General features: G+C 41.0%; 2 protein-coding genes across 2 annotated transcripts in view; both read left to right on the top strand.

The window, feature by feature from the left end:
* Nucleotides 1-4,636: 4,636 nt before the first annotated feature.
* LOC124289577 (adhesion G-protein coupled receptor F3-like) overlaps nt 4,637-26,856 on the top strand; it is a 155,478-nt gene continuing 133,258 nt past the window's right edge. Inside the window, exon 1 of the mRNA XM_046726145.1 lies at nt 4,637-4,744. The gene's annotated coding sequence lies outside the window, so the exon portion shown is untranslated. The remainder of the gene's footprint in view (nt 4,745-26,856) is intronic.
* On the top strand, nt 20,911-24,394 carry LOC124289573. The gene is made up of 4 exons (XM_046726140.1): nt 20,911-21,182; nt 21,881-22,085; nt 22,505-22,599; nt 24,197-24,394. Exons 1-4 carry the CDS (start codon nt 20,964-20,966, stop codon nt 24,392-24,394), a joined length of 717 nt encoding a protein of 238 aa, XP_046582096.1. The 5' UTR covers nt 20,911-20,963.

The following is a 26,856-nucleotide window of genomic DNA, read 5'->3' as shown; positions in this document are numbered from 1 at the left end:
CTTTCATACATAAATATGTTATGATAAATACGGATGTTTATTTGTCAATCCAAGTTAGTCTTTCGCCTCACCCTTGTCCAGTATAGAGCCATCTATCATTGCAGATCCAATATTTTGAGCGGTTATGACATCATATCATTTCCGGATTTTAGCCAATTACTTCAGTTAGCAAGAGTAACAGTGGCGCTTTAAAGCGTCAAAGGTATTTAATAAATATCTTTTAAATATTCCTTACCAACCAACAGCTGCCTCTGAGGCGGCTCAATTCTGACTCACACCCAGAGCTTCGACGCTCATTTGTTAAAATTTCAATATTTGCTACTCAAAGAAGTTAAGAACATGTACTATATTACTGATGGTTAATCAGCATTGTCTATACAATACTAACAATGGGAAGATTTATAACGCGCCTTTTCCAGGCCAGATATCCTGCTCAAAGCGCACAATCTGATCATTATTACTCCGGATAACCCAAGCTGCCTGATGGGCTCTAGAAGGTTAATAGTGTGACGACTTAGTTCACCGGGTACCCATTTTCTGCTGGGTGAACAGAGGCAGTCTTGAACAAACGCACTTGCTTAAGATGAGACCACATGTATCACATGTGCTTCATTGTGGGGCAGGACTGAAATCCTAGAAACTCTCAGAAGTCAAGCTGTCACACACGGTCACCCATCCAAGGCCCGTTGCTTAACTACAACTGATTGTGACCTGAGCTCTATCTACAGGACCACACATATGAAAGTATCAGGTGTCCTTTAAATCTATTTGGAGCACTATTGTTTGTCTAAGTATTAGATGTAAACTGCTGGTTGTACTGACAACCACCACTGTGCAGTGTGAGCATATAAAACAAACAGGAAGGGGTTTGAAAATGATTTTCCTTTAGAAAGGTAGCATAATGTGCAAACGTTTTTGTATTCTATATATTGTATGTATTAAAGCACGCTGCACAGAATGTGACTTGTTTGAGAAGTCGGATGTCAATTTTCCTGATGAAAGAAACTCGCCTCGTACAGAATCCAACAAAACTAACTACCACCCGTCATGTTTGACTTTCGAGGAACAATATGGGCGTGACTGTGGAACGATCTGTTATCAGTATGCTTTCAATGTACACGGATGGGTTACCCACGGAAGGCTTCTCAAATGTTGAGCTTCTACCCTGGAACAGCACTTGCATGGAGATTTTTTCATGTGTCTTATTGAAATATTAGGGATCCGTCGTCGAGTGACGCGAAAACACGTAATATTTTCACCAAGAAATATTCTATTTATATTAAATTAAAATTACACACTCGATTAACGACATCCAAATTCTCCCAACTGTAAACTAAAGACTTTTCATATCTTTGTCAAGATATAGTTCAATATTCGAAAATAAAATCTCGTGACAACACATATTTGTATCAGTTGCTGTCTTTTATTTATTGCTATTGTTTGAATACGATAATCAGGATATCCAGGATACGATCCGTGTTATCTGAGCATCCATGTCAGAAGTATATATGTGCTGGCGCACGAATAAATACGATCCACAAACATGGCGGACCGAGAGAAAGGGAAAAGTGTGGTTGACAAAAAAAGAAGTATCTACTGTGTGAGTAAGCATAAATACAGGTAATGACCGCTTCCAGTTGTGTGAAATAAATTCACTCGTAATGAAAATGCCAATTTTTAGGGCTAACAGTATACACACACCCCACCCCCACTGCTTGTTCTTCATCAGTTCGTGGCGGTTGGGTAGCCTAGTGGCTAAAGACCCGGGTTTGATTCCCCACATCGGGACAATGTGTGAAGCCCCCGCCGTGATAATGCTGGAATGTTGCTAAAAGCGGCGTAAAACATAACTCACTCACTCACTCTGCATCAGTCCTGATGGCGGGTGGCGATATGCATAGTGCCCAGACCACAAATCAGGTACAGCTGAACAACTCGATCTCAGAGTGTAGTGGACTCAGAGTGTAGTGAACTCAGAGTGTAGTGGACTCAGAGAGTAGTGAACTCAGAGTGTAGTGGACTCAGAGTGTAGTGGACTCAGAGTGTAGTGAACTCAGAGTGTAGTGGACTCAGAGTGTAGTGAACTCAGAGTGTAGTGGACTCAGAGTGTAGTGAACTCAGAGTGTAGTGAACTCAGAGTGTAGTGGACTCAGAGTGTAGTGGACTCAGAGTGTAGTGAACTCAGAGTGTAGTGGACTCAGAGGGTAGTGAACTCAGAATGTAGTGAACTCAGAGTGTAGTGGACTCAGAGTGTAGTGAACACAGAGTGTAGTGGACTCAGAGGGTAGTGAACTCACAGTGTAGTGGACTCAGAGTGTAGTGGACTCAGAGGGTAGTGAACTCACAGTGTAGTGGACTCAGAGTGTAGTGAACTCAGAGTGTAGTGAACTCAGAGTGTAGTGGACTCAGAGTGTAGTGGACTCAGAGTGTAGTGAACTCAGAGTGTAGTGGACTCAGAGGGTAGTGAACTCAGAATGTAGTGAACTCAGAGTGTAGTGGACTCAGAGTGTAGTGAACACAGAGTGTAGTGGACTCAGAGGGTAGTGAACTCACAGTGTAGTGGACTCAGAGTGTAGTGGACTCAGAGTGTAGTGAACTCACAGTGTAGTGGACTCAGAGTGTAGTGAACTCAGAGTGTAGTGAACTCAGAGTGTAGTGGACTCAGAGTGTAGTGGACTCAGAGTGTAGTGAACTCAGAGTGTAGTGGACTCAGAGGGTAGTGAACTCAGAATGTAGTGAACTCAGAGTGTAGTGGACTCAGAGTGTAGTGAACACAGAGTGTAGTGGACTCAGAGGGTAGTGAACTCACAGTGTAGTGGACTCAGAGTGTAGTGGACTTGTAATCGCTTTCGTCAGCGCCCTACACATGCTGCACTGGTAGTATCACCTGGACAAGTGAAATATGCCTGTGTATATACTCATGATAAAGTCACAATTGTACAAAGGAATCTGCTTTTAGCAGAGATTTTTATTGAAGTGGAAAGGGTTTGGTCGCTTCTATGTACCAAAGACAGAAGAGATGATAATGATGTTACTGTTACCCTTTTCATAGGCGGATCCAGGAATTTTCAGGGTGGGGGAGGGTCCGCCAATGCTCCTAACGCCTAATAAGGCAGCCTGGATTGCATACTCCTCTAGGAGCTGAGATTGTAAATTGAGTGCACAATGTTCCCAGAGAATATCGTCTGTGTAATTTATGTAATGTATCGTCTATGTTTGCTGTATAGACAAACATATTGACCTTCTTAACTGAAGTCAATAACGTTGTGGAAAGTCGTCGAACTGTTCTCGTCTAAACAGACGCGCAATCTTAAATATCTTGCTATGTACATTAATGTATTATTTAAGTCTACAAAGATACATGAACCTTTGGTCTTTTTTCGCTTTTATCTGCCATCTTGACATGTATATATTTATATGACTATAGTAACATTGTATTCTCATGTACCACCATTGGTGGTGTTTTCAGTAATAAATTGAATTGAATTGAATTGATGCCATGACCGGGCAATAACGCTAGCGCTTTGAATTTGCAATGAGTGTGTTAGCAAATTATATGGAGGTTAGTAAAATATAATTACTATTATACTATTATTGTTATTTCTATTGTTATTTTTGTTATTATCATAAATAGTCTACTTGGGAAAAAAACTGAGCACGCTGAATGCGAATTATGCATTTGGCGTAATGTTTTAAACGTGAAAATATTGCAATATCCTTGCAATATAGAAGTGGTAACATATACTGCATCTATATAGGTTATCACGCGAGTGTGTTTTGGGATGGTTGACATCCTGCATTAGGAATAAAGATTGTATTTTGCGAGCCTTGGCCATACCCAAACTGTAATAGGTACATGCATTTATATTTGCTTAATGCAACAGCAAATTGAAATGCATGTACCCATTGCAGTTTGGGTATGGCAGTGTTTTTGTCATGCGAACGACACTGTAATCAGAGACACATTAAGATAAGTTTTATTGCACACTTCATGTTTTATGTAGCCTAAACCTGATCACGGATATTTCCTTACAACTTGAGACATGCTCTAAAAATTTAACGCTTTTTCAAGATCGGAGCGGCTGTTTATGAGTGTGTGTTTTGTGCAGATCAAATATACATACACCTTCCTCAATTATTTTTCCGCTCTTGTTGCATGAACACCAATCGCATATCGTCGTTTACTTCTTACATATAACATAACTTGTCAGAATTAATGCTGTGCGGGGTAACGTTAAATATGTACTTTCTGATGTATATGATGTGAATATCGGGTGCTACCGGTAGGGCGGGACATGGCAACCTTTTCGTGGACACTCGGTGTTATCCCTTATTTTCAGTCATTAATTTTCAAAACAATTGTTTTGCCCAAATGGAAAATGTTCTTGAGGATAATCTACACTGGGTATTCCTTTGCACTGACGTTCAATATTGTAGATGTATGCTGTGTACGAGACATTGAAAATAGGATTAAAATATCTGTATTACGATCATATATATATGCATAACACCGTTACAGACGATCTACCTGAAGTCACACATTGTACTCCGTGTGCTCGAGGCTGAGCTAAACGAAGTCTTATTGGTCGATGCAACCAGGAAGGTAAAATCTGGGTTTAAAAGGTCGTCTAACTGCATTTCTGCACACATTGTATAGGTCTTTGTGTTGTGGAAGTTGTGTTTGTGTATTTTGTCACTTGATTCAAGGCGGATTCAATCAGCGACCCAGCAACTACACCATAAAGTAAGTCCCATGCTTATATATTCAAAGTGATTCCCAGGAGAAATCAAAATCATATGAAACTGGAACTTACTGATTCAATATTTTTGTATGACCTTTTGCTGCGTTTGTGAGGGGTGTCGACAGTTTTGTTGGCTACTCCTACCTTTAGGTGAACCTCTGTTATCATCAATCCTTGGTAATTCGTAATAAACCTATGCTGGTAATACAGCTGGAATCATATGATGAACTCGGTAGAGAGTTCCGTCAAACATGGATAAGATTTGCCGTTTTATTTATCTGAATGTTTTAACGTATAAAAGTAAGCATTACACATTTAATCAAGCACAGTTTAGTCTGAAAGGACTTTGCGCCTTATTTGGTTACTGCTTGAGTGATATCTATACTAGCCACATAAAGAAACTGTGCATTGTCAAAATATTATCCCAGTTGATAAGTACAATGTCAAATAACAATGTCAAATGTACATATAAACTTTAATGGAGGGATCATGAGACCATAACAAGTCGGGAGAATTTCAACTGAAAAGTCAATCACAATGACGTCACGACGACGCATAGAGCCTATCAAACGTGCAAGGAAGGCTTGTGGGATGTCTGGCCAGATTCTCTCAAGTTCTGTTGCAAGGTCAAGGACGTTATATGGCGGATAAGGAAGACGGCGTAGACGTCGATCCATCTCGTCCCAAACATGCTCTATCGGAGAGAGATCCGGTGAATTTGCAGGCCAAGGCAGTAAGTGAACGTTGTGGTGTTGCAAGAAATCCATAGCACCCCTTGCCGTATGAGGGCGGGCATTGTCCTGTTGGAATGTTAACCCATGGCCATGACGTTGCAGAAAAGGAATTGCCACAGGTCGAAGAATCTGATCCCTGTAGCCCACACCAGTTAAGTTGCCCTGAACAATCACCAAAGGAGTTCTTTGGCTTGCTGTTATTCCACCCCAAATCATCACGGAACCAACACCAAAGCGATTCCTCTACAAGACACAGGCATGTGCATAACGTTCTCCCACGCGTTAATAGGCACTTTGACGTCCATCACTATGGGAAATGTTAAACCTGGACTTATCTGTAAAAACAACATTTCTCCACCAAAACAAGTGTCTGCGGACATGATTTCGGCACCACATTCGGCGAGCTTGTCGATGACGTTGTGTCAGGATAGGCCGTATGGCGGGACGTCGTGGTCTGATCCCGTGATGACGTAAACGTTGTCGAACTGTGTTGGGGTGGATACGGCGAAGTCCTGGGATGGTTCGGGCAGTCATCACTGCAGTCTGAAACCCTTATCCATCTGTCCTGTCTTGGCGTTGTTACACGTGGACGTCCAGAACGTGGCCGATCGATGATGTCATTTGTGTTCTGGTAGCGTCTCACCAGTGCAGAAATGGTGTTCCGGAGGCAGTGGAAATGTGCAGCCACTTGTCGTTGAGACATTCCCCCACGGACCATCCCAATGGCCTCATGACGTTGTGCAGACGTGAGCCTTGGCATGTAATGCGTTTCAATAGCCGTTTAAATTTTTGAACGATCGCAAGGGCAGGGGTTGAGCTTTCCAAAGTGACAGTATTGTGTGTCATTCAATTGCTCTGTTTCTCTTTCCCGGAATGCACGTGCAACAACGTATTGCACGTCTCAAGGACAAACCCTCTGACATCACGGAACGTGGCACGTGCATGCATGTTGGATACATGTCACTAATCTCTGAATTTGAATCCTTCTGTGTCTACACAGGTTTGATAAATTTAGATTTTAAATTTTTGTATGCACAGTTTCTTTATGTGCCTAATATAGTATGTGCTGCAATCTAAGCTTTTAGTTTTGTTCTAACCCGTGAAGAATTGGTCATTAGCAACCCGTGCTTGTCGTAAGGAGGACAAACGGGATCGGGTGGTCAGACTCGCTGACATCGTTCACTGGTTGACATATACAGTCGTATCCCAAGGAGATCAATGCTCATGATGCTGGTCACTGGATTGTCTGGTCGTGATTCAATTATTTACAGACCGCTGCCATATAGCCGGAATATTGCTGAGTGTGGCGTTAAAAAACCCCAGACACATCCTGACAAGTCGTCCTCGGACCAGAAGTCCCTTGGTTCGAATCCCATGTGTGTGAGTTTAGTTTTAAGCCGCATTCAGCAATATTCCAGCCATATGGTAGCGGTCTGGAAATAATCGAGTCTGGACCAGACAATCCAGTGATCAACAGCATGAGCATCGATCTACGCAACTGGGAACCGATGACATGTGTCAACCAAGTCAGCGAGCCTGACCACACGATCCCGTTACTCGCCTCTTACGATAAGCATGAGTTTCTGAAGGTTCATTCCAACCCGGACCGTCACGGCGAATCCCATTTGGGGCTACAATTATCTTCCGACGTATGGCTGAGCATGTTCATGGGACATTTGAACACAATAAGACTCAGGAGCCGACTTTGCGGCCCAGGACGTGCTTTCTGTTGATGAGGGACTATGTCGCAGTGCTTAGAGTCATCCCATACGTAGATGACATCCTTACCTTGTCAGCTTCTTGACGCGGTTAACCATTTCGGCTGTGTGGACAAACTCCGTGGTTCCAGTGGACTCGGAAATTTTATGGTCACAGTTTGTAATTACCGCTCAGTAAAAGCAACCAGAGTGACGTTTGTAACCCCCATAAGTACCACGTTGGTGACAATAAAGCAGGAACCCAGTCTACACTCCAATGATATCATCTCAGAGTGATGGCCTGTATGCCCTGTAAACAGAGAAGGCCGAATGTCCATTGACAAATATAAGTGTATGACTACGTATGAACCCGTGGAGATTCAGTAATCCATGCTTGTCGTAAGAGGCGACTAACGGGATCGGGTGGTCCGGCTCACTGACTTGGTTGACACATGACATCGTATCCGAATTGCGTAGATTGATGCTCATGGTAAGGATTGTCTGCTCCAGACTCGATTATTTACAGACCGCTGCCATATAGCTGGAATATTGCTGTGTGCGGTGTTAAACAACACCCAAACAAAACCAAACTACGCAAAACATACTTTTCAGTGTCATTCAATAGCTATATCACTGTTCGAGAAAATGTGAGGGTGTCCTGATTCATGGACACACGCTTATGATGTGATCGGACTCGTACAGTTGAGACTGTGTATGATATTTATTTACTGATATCCAATTTAGCCGCACAATCTGATTTTAAGACGACTTCATGACAATTGTCATACCCCGAATGTCTCAGGGCGTACTGTAAACAAGATCGTTCATGGTATACACTCAGGGGCAAAAGAAACGATACCATATTATTGAGGCTAATTAATGAAAGATGACAAAAGATATACAGAAAATCAATGTTGTAATTTGAGGACAAATAGGTGAGGAGCATGGGAAATCAAATTCATTAATCGAGGCTAATTATTGTTTGAGATAATTGCAAAAAAACACATAATATTCATATGTCCTGTATTCGATCACTCCAGTATGATGAGATAAGTCAATGTCAGTGACACAGGGACACTCCTGTGAGTCAATATCGAGTGTGGTCACCACAGGCATCGATAACACGACGTCGAACAGATGAGGTCAGACGTCTGATCACGTGAGGAGGTATCCTGTTCCACTCCTCCCTCAAACCATGGATGAGGGTTTGTCTGTTCACTGGGGCGACCTGTCTGGCACCAATCTGTCTCCCAAGATGGTCCCACAAATGCTCAATCAGTGAAAGGTCCGGAGAGCGTGATGGCCATGGCAGGACAACAACGTTGTTGGCGTAGAGAAAGCCTTGAGCACGTCGACCTGTGTGACATGGAGCGTTGTCCTGTTGAAATACGGTTCTTGGATTCTGTTTCAGGAAGGGTAGAACAACTGGCCGAAGAACCCGGTCGATATAACGCTGCCCATACAATTCCCATCGACAACAACCAGATCCGTCTTTCTGTCACCACATATCCTCCCCCACACCATAACGCCACAACCGCCAAACGGCTCAACCTCCTGCACGCAGCAACGGGCCGTCCATTCTCCTCTGCGTCGATGCACTCGTGTCCTGCCCTCAGGACTGTTAAGGAAGAAGTATCTGCTGTCATCAGTAAATAAGACTCTGTCCCATTGTCTGCGCTGCCAACCTTGAACGATATGTGCCCATCTCACACGTCGACGTCGATGGAGGCGCCTCACTGTTACACCACGATAGGGTCTGTAGGCTCGGATACCATGCTGACAAAGTCTCCTGGACACAGTCCTTCCGCTGATACGATGACCCAGCGCAGTCGATGCTGATGACGTCACAGTGAGGAATCGGTTGCGCAAATGCAGGGTACGCAAGTACCGGTCTTCAGCTGGGGTCGTGATCCGAGGTCTGCCACTCCTCGGCCTATCCTGTGTCCTGCCTGTCTGTCTGTCTGTAACGGGTCATCGGCTGTAAGTCGGCTACAACCGAAGATCCTGCCGACGTGATTGTGGGTAGCGCCAAGCTGGATCATGCCGATTGCCCTTTCTCTCTCTTCTTTCGATAATCTCGGCATGGTCGCAAATGTAATCGTAAAATGTAGATGTCCATAAACATTTTCACGTGCTTTTATACCGAATATTTGTCACGTGTGTGATGTGTGCAAGGGCACGAAACTTTCGTGAATAGGTTCACTTTTCTGGGTTCTTGCTTTACACGTGCATCGCTGTTTCATTGAGTTAGTTTTGTTGTGTTCGGCTGAATGTTTATGACCATAAATACTCAAAATATCAGAGTCTAAACACAAGTTATAATTTCAAAACATTTGGTATCGTTTCTTTTGCCCCTGAGTGTAAATTTCTGTCATGACAGTCCCACTTAGAATACCTGTGGTATTCACATTACCAGCAATTACCCGAGCACTTCACAATACTGAGACACCAAATGTACAAGGAAGTATAGAATTTAACTTTACAAAATAAAGCAGGTCAAAGAAGTTAATTCAAGCGTGGCGTTCAGAATGTCAGCTGGATGAAATCAATCTTAACATTCTAACAAGCGCCTGCGACGTGTTTTGGTATCATCCTGGCTTATCAATATCCGTTTACCTTTGGTATACCCAGATATCTGTGTGCGACAAGGACACCACTTGGGAGCCTCTTTATTATGGCGTGGGAAGGCACATCTTAACACAAATACCCCTTACATAAATCCCATTAAAAAGCTTAGCTTAACATCAATTCTAGAACATGCTTTATATATGATAAGGCGCATATAGAAACTATTTACTCTAGATGATTGATCCATGTATCACATTTCGTGCAGGATAAATACATTATGGAGCACGATATTAAACCACGAACTGCATGTGGTATCATGTTTACACAGACAGGTTCCCCTGTACGTTCAGCACCAATATTCCACCCTGTATTTCGGCCAGTGCTATTTGCACGTCATCCAGCGATTCATATTACCATACCTGAACTTCCTTTGTTTACGAAACGGTCGATATACATTTCAGAGATATTTAACAAAGGCTAGAGGTCTAAATATAAAAGTACAAAGTTTTCTCTGCCTGGATGCATCTAGGTTGTTTAAAGGGACAGGGGGAGAAGGTTGACTGCCAATAGGCCGGTATTGCTATTGATGCTCGTGATTAGGTTCACGGCGATTTGTATACCATTATGCTTGGGAAGTACAGTACCACTGCAAAACACGATTAACAATGTTCTCTAGCACCCTACCAGTGAACACAGCCAAGCGTTAACCCTTTCCCCTCTGATGAACACAACCGCGTGTAAACCCTTCTCCTCTGATGACCATGGCGATGTGTGAACCCTTTCCACACCGACGAACACAATCACGTGGTAATCCTTTCCACCCCGAAGAATACAGCCTTGTGATAACCCTTTCCCTTCTGATGAACACAGCCATGGGATAACCCTTTCCCCTCTGATAAACACAACCGTGACTGTGTTAACCCTTTCCCCTCCGAGGAGATAGCCATGTGTGAACCCTACCCTTTTGATGAACAGTCATGCATTAACCCTTCTCTTCTGATAAACACAGCCATGAGTTAACCCTTCCCCCTCTGATGAACACAGCTATGAGTTAACCCTTCTCCCTGATGAACACAGCCATGTGGTAACCCTTTCTCCTCTGATGAACACAGCCGCGTGTTAACCCATTTCCCTCTGATGAAACAGTCATGAGTTAACCCATTCCCTTCTGATGAATACAGCCATGAGTTTACCCTTTCCCCTCTCATGAACACAGCCGCGTGTTAACCCTGTTTCCTCCGATGAAAACAGCCATGAGTTAACCCGTTCCTTTCTGACGAATACAGCCGCGTGTTAACCCTGTTCCTCTGATGAACACAGCCATGAGTCAACCCATTCCCTTCTGAGGAATGCAGCCGCGTGTTAACCCTTTTCCCTCTGATGAACAAAGCCATGAGTTCACCCATTCCCTTCTGATGAATACAGCCGCGTGTTATCCCTTTCTCCTCTGATGAACACAGCCATGAGTTAACCCATCCCCTTCTGATGAACACAGCCGTGTGTTAACCCTTTCCCCTCTGATGAACAAAGCCATGAGTTAACCCATTAACCCATCCCTTCTGATGAATACAGCCGCGTGTTATCCCTTTCCCTCTGATGAACAAAGCCATGAGTTCACCCATTCCCTTCTGATGAATACAGCCGCGTGTTACAGCCCCTTTCTCATCTGATGAACACAGCCATGAGTTAACCCATCCCCTTCTGATGAACACAGCCGTGTGTTAACCCTTTCCCCTCTGATGAACAAAGCCATGAGTTCACCCATTCCTTCTGATGAATACAGCCGCGTGTTATCCCTTTCCCCTCTGATGAACACAGCCATGAGTTAACCCATACCCTTCTGATGAACACAGCCGCGTGTTAACCCTTTCCCCTCTGATGAACACAGCCATGAGTTAACCCATCCCTTCTGATGAACACAGCCGCGTGTTAACCCTTTCCCCTCTGATGAACACAGCCATGAGTTAACCCATCCCCTTCTGATGAACACAGCCGCTTGTTAACCCTTTCCCCTCTGATGAACACAGCCATGAGTTAACCCATCCCCTTCTGATGAACACAGCCATGAGCTAACCCATTCTCTTCTGATGAACACAGCCGCGTGTTATCCCTTACCCCTCTTATGAATACAGCCATGAGTTAACCAATTCTCTTCTGATGGACACAGCAATTTGCGTAACAAACATTTGTGCTTAAGTTTGTTGCCCGTATGAATGGGGATTGTAATAGGTGAGATCAGGAAGTGATATTCATGGTAGACCACAGTGAGTCACAATTGGGGTTTATGGGAGTAATTGCCTGTCTTCAAAGATCACTTCGGGTTTGTGCTCACGTATGAACGTTTATGGCGTCCGTAAAACAACGAGAGATAGTTAAAAACTATTTGTACATACACAATTTAGGACACATGGGATATTGTGAATGTAATAATGTGTATATGATACGTGATAATGATGTAAGACAGCATATATCACTCACGGGGGTACTGTTATTTGCCAGTATATATAACACTCGAAATACTGCATGTGAATGCAATGATGCCTAATCATGTTATACAACATGAGACATCTAATGACACCGTCGGTGCTTTACTGCATATCGGACGCCTGGTGATATTTCCTGTCACTCAGCATATATAACAAATTGGAAATAATTGTTTATGTGATACAACATGACGCATAAGGATACCGTTGGTGTCATACAGCATATATGACACGCAGGGATACCGTTGGTGCAATACATCATATGTGACACGCAGGGATACCGTAGATACAATACATCATATATGACATGCAGGGATACCGTTGGTACAATACATCATATATGACACGCAGGGATACCGTTGATACAATACATCATATATGACACGTAGGGATACCGTTGATACAATACATCACATATGACACGCAGGGATACAGTTGATACAATACATCATATATGACATGCAGGGATACCGTTGATACAATACAGCATATATTACACACAGGGATACCGTTGACACAATACATCATATATGACACGCAGAGATTCCGTACATCATATATGTGATACCGTTTGTGCAATACATCATATATGACACACAGGGATACCGTTGATAGAATACAGCGTATATAATACACAAGGATACAGTTGATACAATACATCTTATATGACATGCAGGGATACCGTTGGTGCAATACAGCATATATGACACGCAGGGATACCGTTGGTGCAATACATCATATATGACACGCAGAGATTACGTTGGTGCAATACATCATATATGACATGCAGGGATATCGGTGGTGCAATACATCATATATGACACGCAGAGATTCCGTTAGTGCAATACATCATATATGACATGCAGGGATACCGTTGGTGCAATACATCATATATGACACGTAGGGATACCGTTGATACAATACATCATATATGACACGCAGGGATACCGTTGATACGATACAGCATATATGACACGCAGGGATACCGTTGATAGAATACAGCATATATTACACACAGGGATACCGTTGACACAATACATCATATATGACACACAGGGATACCGTTGGTGGAATACATCATATATGACACGCAGGGATACCGTTGATAGAATACAGCATATATAATACACAAGGATACAGTTGATACAATACATCATGTATGACATGCAGGGATACCGTTGGTGCAATACATCATATATGACACGTAGGGATACCGTTGATACAATACAACATATATGACACGCAGGGATACCGTTGGTGCAATACATCATATATGACACGCAGGGATACCGTTGATACAATACAGCATATATGACACGCAGGGATACCGTTGATACAATACATCATATATGACATGCAGGGATACCGTTGATAGAATACAGCATATATGACACACAGGGATACCGTTGATACGATACATGATATATAACGTGTACGGATACCGTTGATACAATACATCATATATGACACGCAGGGATACCGTTGATACAATACAGCATATATGATAAATAAGGATACCGTTGATACAATACATCATATATGACATGCAGGGATACCGTTGATACAATACAGCATATATGAGACACAGGGATACCGTTGATACAATACATCATATATGACACGCAGGGATAACGTTGATACAATACATCATATATGACACGCAGTGATTCCGTTGATACAATACATCATATATGACGCGTAGGGATACCGTTGATACAATACATCATATATGACACGCAGGGATACCGTTGATACAATACATCATATATGACATGCAGGGATATCGTTGGTGCAATACATCATATATGACATACAGGGTACCGTTGATAGAATACATCATATATGACATACAGGGATACCGTTGATAAAATACATCGTATATGACATACATGGATACCGTTGATACAAAACATCATATATGACATACAGAGATACCGTTGATACAATACATCATATATTACACGTAGGGATACCGTTGATAGAATATATCATATATGACATACATGGATACCGTTGATACAATACATCATATATGACATGCAGAGATACCGTTGATACAATACATCATATATGACACGCAGGGATACCGTTGATACAATACATCATATATGACACGCAGGGATACCGTTGATACAATACATCATATATGACATGCAAGGATACCGTTGATACAATACATCATATATGACACGTAGGGATACCGTTTATACAATACATCATATATGACACGCAGGAATACAGTTGATACAATACAGCATATTTGATACATTAGGATACCGTTGATACAATACATCATATATGACATGCAGGGATACCGTTGATACAATACAGCATATATGACACACAGGGATACCGTTGACACAATACATCATATATGACACGCAGTGATACCGTTGATACAATATATCATATATGACATGCTGGGATACCGTTGGTGCAATACATCATATATGACACGTAGGGATACCGTTGATACAATACATCATATATGACATACAGGGATACAGTTGATACAATACAGCATATATACTACATAAGGATACCGTTGATACAATACATCATATATGACATGCAGGGATACCGTTGATACAATACAGCATATATGACACACAGGGATACCGTTGGTGCAATACACCATATCTGACACGTAGGGATACCGTTGATACAATACATCATATATGACACGCAGGGATACAGTTGATACAATACAGCATAAATAATACATAAGGATACCGCTGATACAATACATCATATATGACATGCAGGGATACCGTTGATACAATACAGCATATATGAGACACAGGGATACTGTTTACACAATACTTCATATATGACACGCAGGGATAGCGTTGATACAATACATCATATATGACACGCAGGGATACCGTTGATACAATACATCATATATGACATGCAGGGATATCGTTGGTGCAATACATCATATATGACATGCAGGGATATCGTTGGTGCAATACATCATATATGACATGCAGGGATATCGTTGGTGCAATACATCATATATACACATATATGACACAGGATACCGTTGATACAATACGTCATATATGACATACAGGGATACCGTTGATACAATACATCATATATGACACGCAGGAACACCGTTGATAGAACACATCATATATGACATACAGGGATACCGTTGATACAATACATAATATATGACATGCAGGGATACCGTTGATACAATACATCATATATGATATGCAAGGATGCCGTTGATACAACACATCATATATGACATACATGGATACCGTTGATACAATGCATCATATATGACAAGCAGGGGTACCGTTGATACAATACATCATATATGATATGCAAGGATACCGTTGATACAATACATCATATATGACACGCATGGATACCGTTGATACAATATAGAATATTTGACATGCAGTGATACCGTTGATACAATACATCATATATGACATACAGGGATACCGTTGATACAATACATCATATATGACATACAGGGATACCGGTGATACAATACAGAATATATGACATGCAGTGATACCGTTGGTACAATACATCATATATGATATGCAATGATACCGTTGATACAATACATCATATGTGACATACATGGATACCGTTGATACAATACATCATATATGACATGCAGGGATGCCGTTGATACAATACATCATATATGACACGCAGGGATACCGTTGATACAATACATCATATATGACACGCAGTGATAACATTGACACAATACATCATATATGATATGCAAGGATACCGTTGATACAATCACCCATATCTGACACGCAGGGATACCGTTGATACAATACATCATATATGATATGCAATAATACCGTTGATACAATACATGATATATGACAAGCAGGGGTACCGTTGATACAATACATCATATATGGTTTGCAAGGATACCGTTGATACAATACATCATATATGACATACATGGATACCGTTGATACAATACAGAATATATGACATACAGTGATACCGTTGATACAATACATCATATATGACATACAGGGATACCGTTGATACAATACATCATATATGACATACAGGGATACCGTTGATACAATACATCATATATGACATACATGGATACCGTTGATACAACACATCATATATGACATGCAGGGATACCGTTGATACAATACATCATATATGACATACAGGGATACCGTTGATACAATACATCATATATGACAAGCAGGGATACCGTTGATACAATACATCATATATGATATGCAATGATACCGTTGATACAATACATCATATATGACATACAGGGATACCGTTGATACAATACATCATATATGACAAGCAGGGATACCGTTGATACAATACATCATATATGATATGCAAGGATACAGTTGATACAATACATCATATATGACATACATGGATACCGTTGATACAATACAGAATATATGACATGCAGGGATACCGTTGCTACAATACATCATATATGACATACAGGGATACCGTTGATACAATACATCATATATGACACGCAGGGATACCGTTGATACAATACAGCATATATAATACATAAGGATACCGTTGATACAATACATCATATATGACATGCAGGGATACCGTTGATAGAATACAGCATATATGACACAAAGGGATACCGTTGATACGATACATGATATATAACGCGTACGGATACCGTTGATACAATACATCATATATGACACGCAGGGATACAGTTGATACAATACAGCATATATAATACATAAGGATACCGTTGATACAATACATCATATCTGACATGCAGGGATACCGTTGATACACTACAGCATATATGAGACACAGGGATACCGTTGGTGCAATACATCATATATGACACGCAGGGATAACGTTGATACAATACATCATATATGACACGCAGTGATTCCGTTGATACAATACATCATATATGACGCGTAGGGATACCATTGATACAATACATCATATATGACACGCAGGGATACCGTTGATACAATACATCATATATGACATGGAGGGATATCGTTGATACAATACATCATATATGACACACAGGGATACCGTTGATACATTACATCATATATGACATACAGGGTACCGTTGATAGAATACATCATATATGACATACAGGGATACCGTTGATAAAATACATCGTATATGACATACATGGATACCGTTGATACAAAACATCATATATGACATACAGAGATACCGTTGATACAATACATCATATATGACACGTAGGGATACCGTTGATAGAATATATCATATATGACATACATGGATACCTTTGATACAACACATCATATATGACATGCAGAGATACCGTTGATACAATATATCATATATGACATACAGGGATACCGTTAATACAATACATCATATATGACACGCAGGGGTACCGTTGATACAATACATCATATATGATATGCAATGATACCGTTGATACAATACATCATATAAGACACGTAGGGATACCGTTTATACAATACATCATATATGATACGCAGGAATACAGTTGATACAATAGAGCATATTTAATACATTAGGATACCGTTGATACAATGCATCATATATGACATGCAGGGATACCGTTGATACAATACAGCATATATGACACAAAGGGATACCGTTGACACAATACATCATATATGACACGTAGTGATACCGTTGATACAATATATCATATATGACATGCTGGGATACCGTTGGTGCAATACACCATATATGACACGTAGGGATACCGTTGATACAATACATCATATATGACATACAGGGATACAGTTGATACAATACAGCATATATAATACATAAGGATACCGTTGATACAATACATCATATATGACATGCAGGGATACCGTTGATACAATACAGCATATATGACACGTAGGGATACCGTTGATACAATACATCATATATGACACGCAGGGATACAGTTGATACAAAACAGTATATATAATACATAAGGATACCGCTGATACAATACATCATATATGACATGCAGGGATACCGTTGATACAATACAGCATATATGAGACACAGGGATACCGTTAACAGAATACTTCATATATGACACGCAGGGTTAACGTTGATACAATACATCATATATGACACGCAGGGATAACGTTGATACAATACATCATATATGACACGCAGGGATACCGTTGATACAATACATCATATATGACATGAAGGGATATCGTTGGTGCAATACATCATATATGAAATGCAGGGATATCGTTGGTGCAATACATCATATATGACATGCAGGGATATCGTTGGTGCAATACATCATATATGACATACAGGGATACCGTTGATACATTACGTGATATATGACATACAGGGATACCGTTGATACAATACATCATATATGACACGCAGGAACACCGTTGATAGAACACATCATATATGACATACAGGGATACCGTTGATACAATACATACTATATGACATGCAGGGATACCGTTGATACAAAACATCATATATGACACGTAGGGATACCGTTGATAGAATATATCATATATGACATACATGGATACCGTTGATACAACACATCATATATGACATGCAGTGATACCGTTGATACAATACATCATATATGACATACAGGGATACCGTTGATACAACACATCATATATGACATGCAGGGGTACCGTTGATACAATACATCATATATGATATGCAAGGATACCGTTGATACAACACATCATATATGATATACATGGATACCGTTGAAACAATGCATCATATATGACAAGCAGGGGTACCGTTGATACAATACATCATATATGACATACAGGGATACCGTTGATACAATACATCATATATAACACGCAGGGACACCGTTGATACAATACATCATATATGACACGCAGTGATAACGTTGATACAATACATCATATATGATATGCAAGGATACCGTTGATACAATCACCCATATCTGACACACAGGGGTACCTTTGATACAATACATCATATATGATATGCATGGATACCGTTGATACAATGCATCATATATAGATAGATCATAAATCGGAATATATGAATGACAAATGGGGACACTGTGAGTGCAACACGTCATATATATCACATATAACACATATAACACATTCAGGCATTGTGGATGTATCACAGCATACATGGCTCGCGGGGATGTAATACAGCCAGCACATATGACATATGAGACACACTTGATACTAGACAGACTATATAACACATCGGTTGATGTAATACATGATACATGGATGACACTTTGTGTGTTATAGTACTTATACAGAATATATGATACATGGAAACATTTTATGCTTAACTTTACAGTTCACTGTTTCTATATTCTAGGCTGTCCTGATCAGTTCTCAGATGTCGATTAAGTCAGGTCTCGTCAGGCTCATGAATCGGATTCTCGTCTCCCTTCCTCCTTCCATCCTCCTCCTCCTCCTCCATCCTCCACCCTCCACCTTCCTCCTCCTCCTCCTCCTCCTTCCTCATCCTCCTCCTCCTCCACTCCGCTCTCCATCCTCCTCTCCTCCTTTCCTTTCCTCCTCCTTCGTCCTTTCATCATCCTTTCCGCTTTTGCTTCATCGTCATCTTTTGCTTCGTCATCCGCTCGTCATCCGCCTCATCCGGCTTTCGTCATCGAAATCCGGCTATCGTCGTCTCATCTCTCATCGTTCTCATCTCGCTTTTTTTTTTTTCATCATCGTCATCTCTTTCGGCATCAATTCATCACCAGGCTTTTTTGCATCGTCATCTTTCCCGCTTTTTTGGGTCATCCGGCATATCAGTCAAAATATCGGCTTTTGCATCGTTCTCACCAGCTCACGGCAATATCGTTATCGTCGGCGATAAATCAGATTATCGTCATCCATTTCGTCGTTAAAGCTTTTTTGGCTTTCATCGTTCTCATCTTTCCGGCTTTTGTCGTCGTTAAATCGTTATCCGGGTCATCGTTCTCGTCGTTATCGTGGTTCTCGTATCAGTTATCTTTGGTCAGATCAGTCGTCAGGTCGTCGGGCAGTTCTCAGGTCGTCGGCTCTGTCATCAGATCTTTTCCATTCCATCTCCTTCCTCTCCTTTCCTCTCCTCTGTCTCCTTTCCTCCATCCATCTCATTCCTCCTCTCCTCTTCCTTCCTCTCCTTCCATCCATCCTCTTTATCCTCCTCCTCCTCCATCCATCCTTCCATCTCATCTCCTCCTCTCCTCCATCTCTTTCCTCCTTCCTCTCCTCCATCCTCCATCCATCCTCTCCATCATCCTCATCCATTCCTTCCTCTCTCCTTTCCTCCTCTCCTCCATTCCATTTCTGTCATCCTCCTTCCTCTTTCCTCCCTCCTTCCTCCTTTCCGTTATATTAGGTCGGTCTGACAATAATAGAGTCTGGACCAGGCAATCCAGTGACTGAGGCCTTGACCACAGGTCTACGCAACAGGGATACAATGATATGCATCAAATCGGTCAGTCTGATCTCCAATTCCGCTAGCTGCTTGCCTGTAGCAATTACGACAACAGTTATGACCGATAGCGTACTCCGACGTCTTGGTTCTATGTTACCATAGCAACCCCGTTTTACCTGCTTCAGGTTTCATGCGGGGATGGTAGAAACAATGTGTAAAATATACATCACTACTGATTATGATTAAAAACATTGAATAACTTAACCAAGAAATTTTGATATTTTTACAGAGTCCAAAGCCCCACAGTGTAAACCCGGAGTCCACCCCCTGACTTACCAGTTGGACATGCTAGACAGGAAGAAGCCCATAGTGTGTCTAGACATGTACTACACCAACGCGAGTTCCTACTGTCATGACAAAGACGACTCCATTGAGTTCCAGATCGTTCAAGAAGAGGTGGAGAATTTGTTTTGTCTCAACCTCGACTATCGCCTTTGGCAAACGTGTGTGCACGTTAATGCAACATTCAACAGGCTTAATTTTCCAGACAAACCAGTTTCACAGGTAAGATACACGAGTAATTTTAAATTGAATAATCATTGTGTACTTTATAATTCCTGCATTCAGATCAGCTGAACTGGCCGCGTGCTATTAAGTTACGACAGTCAAAGAACACTACTTTCACCTATGCGGACTGTCAGGGAATCCCAGTTCCCGTTGAGGGCATTCCCTTTCTGTTTACCCGTATCATCATTTGCAGGGTTCTTGGCGACAATGGACCCACGACGATTCGAGTTACAATTGATCTTCAGTAACCCATGCTTGTCTTAAGAGGCGAGCAACGGGATCGGGTGGTCAGGCTCGCTGACCTGGTTGACACATGTCATCGCATCCCAATTGTGTAGATTGATGCTCATGCTGTTGATCGAAAAACCAGATTCGATTATTTACAGATTGTAAATGATTTAGTCTAGACCAGACAATCCAGTAATCAACAGCATGAGCATCGAGCAATTTATTTGGGTTCATTGTCGCCAAGAACCATGTGAATGATAATACAGGTAACAGAAAGGGATTACCCAGGATCTTCACGGGTTCATAGTCCTCTGAACACAACTCTTAATGCAATTCATATTGCAGCAGGAGACGTACATTATCACACAGATCTAAAGGAGCCGTCAACATTATACATGTACCAAATATTGTGTTGTTTGTTTTCGTTGTCTCTCAGTATTGTAGTGAAGTCTGTTGTTTCATTTCAGGTTACATTGATAGCCAAGGAGAACGACATGCACCCAAGAAATGACACGATAGTGTTTAGCGTCACATTCAACACCGCCCCTAAAGTAGAGATGACGTCAAAGACGTACGTTGTCAACGTCGCTACACAGGGCCCTCAGGTTCATGTCAACATCCCCAAGGTGTTCGGCGTTTCAGATAACGACAATGTGACGTACGACATCAGAGGTAATATTTGATTACCACTGAGTTTTGAGCGGTATACGGGTGGTACAAGCTGAATTGACTGGTGCTATCAGAGACCGAAGATTGATCATGAAGTCTCCACACAAACCTTTAGCTTGAAAAATCCCTTTGATATATGTTGGGTGAAACAGTTTGTGGAAAACACTATGGCGTAAAATATCGCTGCAAGCGGGGTAGGAATGGAATTGTGTTCATAGTGATCACAAGAGACACCCATTCGTATGTACAATGAGCGGTAATGGTTTTGTACGTTACCTCTGTCATCGGGACACGAATCCGTTCAAACTCAGATTATACACCAACCGTACGATAGTTGAGGCCTAAGATCGTTTTATGAACATACTCCAGAATATTGTATAGACTACACGGTGTTGCAGTTTTACTTTTTGTTTCTTTTCTAGTCCCTCAGCCTCAAGTTGGTATCACCATGTACACAGGACAACTAGTGGTGAACTTTATTGATGGGAACGAGAAGGATATATCAGTAGATATTGAGGTATTGCATGACTGAACGTCACTTTTATCTATTTCTGTAAATACAATGTTACTCGTCGTTTGCCAAATTGAAACATTTTCATCAAGAATTGTTTACGCAAACGAATGCAGTGTAAAACCAACAGACAGCAATTGTACAATTGTGTTGTGAAATTAAACCGGTTTAGAAATCAATTCACATTACAGCAAAAAACTACAGTGTAAGTAAACAGTAGAGAGGCATTAACGAATGCAGTACGATTACAAACACAATATGAAATAAAATAACAATCAACCATATAGTGGTAGTAGCAGTAGTAGTAGTGGTAGCAGCAGCAGTAGTAGAAGTGGTAGCAGCAGCAGTAGTAGTGGTAGCAGCAGCAGTAGTAGTAGTGGTAGCAGCAGCAGCAGCAGTAGTAGTAGCAGCAGCAGTAGTAGTAGTGGTAGCAGCAGCAGTAGTATTTGTAGCAGCAGTAGTAGTAGTAGTAGTAGCAGCAGTAGTAGTGGTAGCAGCAGTAGTAGTAGTAGTGGTAGCAGCAGCAGTAGTAGTGGTAGCAGTAGTAGTAGTAGTAGTAGTAGCAGCAGCAGTAGTAGTGGTAACAGCAGCAGTAGTAGGGGTAGCAGCAGCAGTAGTAGTGGTAGCAGCAGTAGTAGTAGTGGTAGCACCAGCAGCAACGGCAACAGCGGCAGTAGTACAGTAATAGTAATAGACGTTATTACGAACAATATTAACTCAACAACAACAGTGGTCAACCTTCCAAAATAACCCAAGATTGATAACCAGGGTCTGGTCTTGAGGTAATGTGATATGATAGAAGCATGCGCTCCACCAACTTATATAATATGAAGAACCTTCCAGAAGGTAAGCAGTTCTACAATATGATATATGCTGTTTTATGAGCCTCCAGATTACACCTGACTCCATATGCATCTGAATATTGGACACACGGTGACTTGTTGACCTCAACTGAATCTGGAGTGAGTGAGTTTTACGCCGCTTTTAGCAATATTCCAGCAGTATCGCGGAGGGTGACACCAGGAATGTGCTTCACACACTGTACCCATGTGGGGAATCGAACCCGGGGCTTCGGCGTAACGAGCGAACATTTTAAACACTAGGCTACCCAACCGCCCCTTGAATCTTGACAACAGTACCAAAACTATTCAAACATTTAACAATAAATGACGCTGCCATATATCAATATACATGCACATTGTTGCCGCATACCTTCTCAATGATCATTACGCAATATTGAAATCTTTCATTTTTTCATTTCTGATATTTCATGTCCATTACGTGTCTTACTGAACTATTCGGCAATATATCCAGTAAACACACTGCAGTACGTGTACATGATTAGACTGTACAGGTTTAAACATTTGTTCTTGTAGCTGTACAGGTGAAACCATTTGTTCTTGTAGCTGTACAGGAGAAAACATTTGTTCTAGTAGCTGTACGGGTGAAACCATTTTTTTCATTAAGCTGTAAAGGTGAAAACGTTTGTTCATTAAGCTGTACAGGAGAACCTTTGTTCATTTAGGTTGAACAGATAACGATTCTGTCATATTTCCATTCTTAATATATTTTTACGCCGACACATTTCTGGTTTATTTTGCAGATCAAAGATACTGGTATTCCGAAATTGACAACTGTGGTGACAGTCAAAATAGAATTTTTATTCTTGAGCTGTGACATGAGAGAACATATTTACGTCAATTATCAACACATTGGAAACCCCGTCGGTAAACTAAACTGTCGGATAAGCAAAGAATATGACATGTCGGATCTCTTCTACGTTACGGATGAAGGTAATTAAGATCTTCTTTACGAAAAACACACACTGGTTGTAGTTGTGAGCCTTTTTATATTGTCTTCGGCAATGTTTAAATATCCGTTGACATGCTTCGACCTTCGAATCAGTGTTGTCTAAAGAAAGATTTATATAATGTCTTGGAAGTCTGTTTTGATTTGGATCGAACAGAATCTAATTGATGTAAACACTAACACATCTATATTACCTGAAGCAGTTTACGTTTTATAAAGTTATTCGAGATTTTCATCACAATTAAAGTAAGCTGTCTGTCCATGGTTTCTAAACCGCACTGATTACCATCCATGACCAACTAATACTGTATATTCACACGTGGTGATATAATTTCCCCTTATGGCAAACCAGACTTGATGCTGAAGCTTCTGCCTGATGGAATCCTGAATGTCACCAAAGGAGAATATGGAGAAAGAAATGTATCGATGTCTGTCAATTTGAAAGGAGATTCGGGCGAGATCAGCGTCACCGTTTCCTTTAGTATAACCATTGGTAAACCGGTTTATTTAATTAATTAATATTGTTTATAGTGATCCATCTCTGTGTTTATAAGTTTACACATGAAACTGATCATCACTGTTTCATTATACCATTTAACATGTTACCAGAATTAGTTCATATTAAAAATATATACTTTATTCAATTATTACAAGACTTCTACATTTATGAGACAAGTTTCCCAAGTGGGGTTAAATCAAATAGTGGTACTGTTAATTAATGCAAATAGTTGTATTATTCACAGTGTTATTATGTTATATGTATGTCAAAACACTAATCATGTAAGGCATTTTCATGTAAGAACGTTGTTATCTTTCATCTTCGACATTGCAAGACCTTTCAGTGAAAAATAACTTTTGTAATTATGTATATGTATTTAGATTGTTTTGATCTCAGGTGTACTAGATACACTTCTGCTTCAATATGAATGTGTCCGACATGCATTGTTACTGTGTGAGGCGGTGGGGTAGCCTAGTGGTTAAAGCGTTCGCTCGTCACGCCGAAGACCCTGGTTCGATTCCCCACATGGGTACAATATGTGAAGCCCGTAACTGGTGTCCCAAGCCGTGATATTGATGGAATGCTTTTAAAGACGGTCCTAAACGGACTAAACTGACTCACTCACTTGTCTGTGTTCCCTACAGCTGACATTTGGACAGGATCTTACGAGCTCCTGAACAGGACGTGGGAACAGGTCTACGCCTATCAGAGATATTCCCAGTTCATGTCACTGCAATCAGACGTCACAATCCAGGCACGTAACGTATCATCATCGACGTTGATGCATTTCAACTGGAATATTTAAATAACAGCGAGCAAACCCTTCATATACACACAAGAAATCTCCGAAAACAGAGTCCATTGTACGACTCCGACTATATCATGAGCAAGTGTTTATCATCAAATAGTGATGATAGCAGGTGTTCGAGAAAGGGTGTGCTCATCCACGTGTGGCATCCTCCATTAATACATGCAAAGGCTGGTCAATTGCTTCCCAGAACAAAACAAACAAACAATGAAAAACCCATGTGAACATATTGTACAAGTCAAAATAAACAAAATAAAAGCCAGATACTTTTACGGATCACAACCTCTTTATACTATTATGATGCAATGTTTCAGTGTAGATCCTTTTACCGTTGCCAAGCAAGAGTGACGCGACAACGGCATAAGGATATATCTAATACCAAAACGTCGCATCAATATAGAATAAAGAAGATGCCACCAATAAAAAGTATGTGGCCTTTAATATCACTCTCCAACTTCTAAAATGCCAAAGGAACAGATGAAAGAAGGGTATTGCATCGGTCATTACTTTGGTGTCCGCAACGTATCCACCACAAAACATTTCGAAATCTTAAAGGTTGCAGACATTATCACAATTCCGATGAGAAGTCGTATAGCGCCCCCAGAACGCTCTTTAACTGCAGTCGGAATTTAGAAGCTAAAACAACCGAAACACACACACACGCACGCATGCACGCGCGCACGGACGCACGCACATGCATATTTTAACATTCATGAACTAACGCTGAAGTATATAGCTATTAGGGAACTGATTTAAGTAATCAACAAGTGTTAAATTAAGGAGGAACTTGTAACAAACGTTAACATTTGTATTAGATAAACTCATGTTCATCTTCTACAGATGCAGCAAATCTTCAGGACGCAAAACGTGGGCGTCACGGTCAACGTCGAGATGTTCAGGTGACGTCACAGTGCCAAAGAACAACACTAGCAAAACATTGTCTTGAAATACCGTAGATTTGAATACATTATTAACTTCAGTTTCTGATGTAGGAATGCATCCCTTCCTCGTGCCAGGTTCCTCAGATCATGGGTTCTCAATCTTGACGTTGCCCCATTGGTATTTCAGAAACATTCCCTACTGAAGGTGTAAAACATCTTCCGTCATCGCCAATTTAAGATGTTCTCAAAAAGTAGGCTGTTGAGAT

This window comes from Haliotis rubra, unplaced genomic scaffold, assembly GCF_003918875.1.
Source record: "Haliotis rubra isolate DU_JTF1 unplaced genomic scaffold, ASM391887v1 Scf443, whole genome shotgun sequence".
In the NCBI taxonomy this organism is placed as follows: domain Eukaryota; kingdom Metazoa; phylum Mollusca; class Gastropoda; order Lepetellida; family Haliotidae; genus Haliotis; species Haliotis rubra.
This window is presented reverse-complemented; position numbering and strand designations above follow the sequence as displayed.

Excerpts from the sequence above, each read along its gene's own strand:
- LOC124289573 (XM_046726140.1), top strand. The coding sequence starts at position 20,964 with ATGCTAGACAGGAAGAAGCCCATAGTGTGTCTAGACATGTACTACACC. Across the intron at positions 21,183-21,880 it reads CAGACAAACCAGTTTCACAG|GTTACATTGATAGCCAAGGA; the intron begins GTAAGATACACG and ends GTTTCATTTCAG. Across the intron at positions 22,600-24,196 it reads ATATATCAGTAGATATTGAG|ATCAAAGATACTGGTATTCC; the intron begins GTATTGCATGAC and ends TTTATTTTGCAG.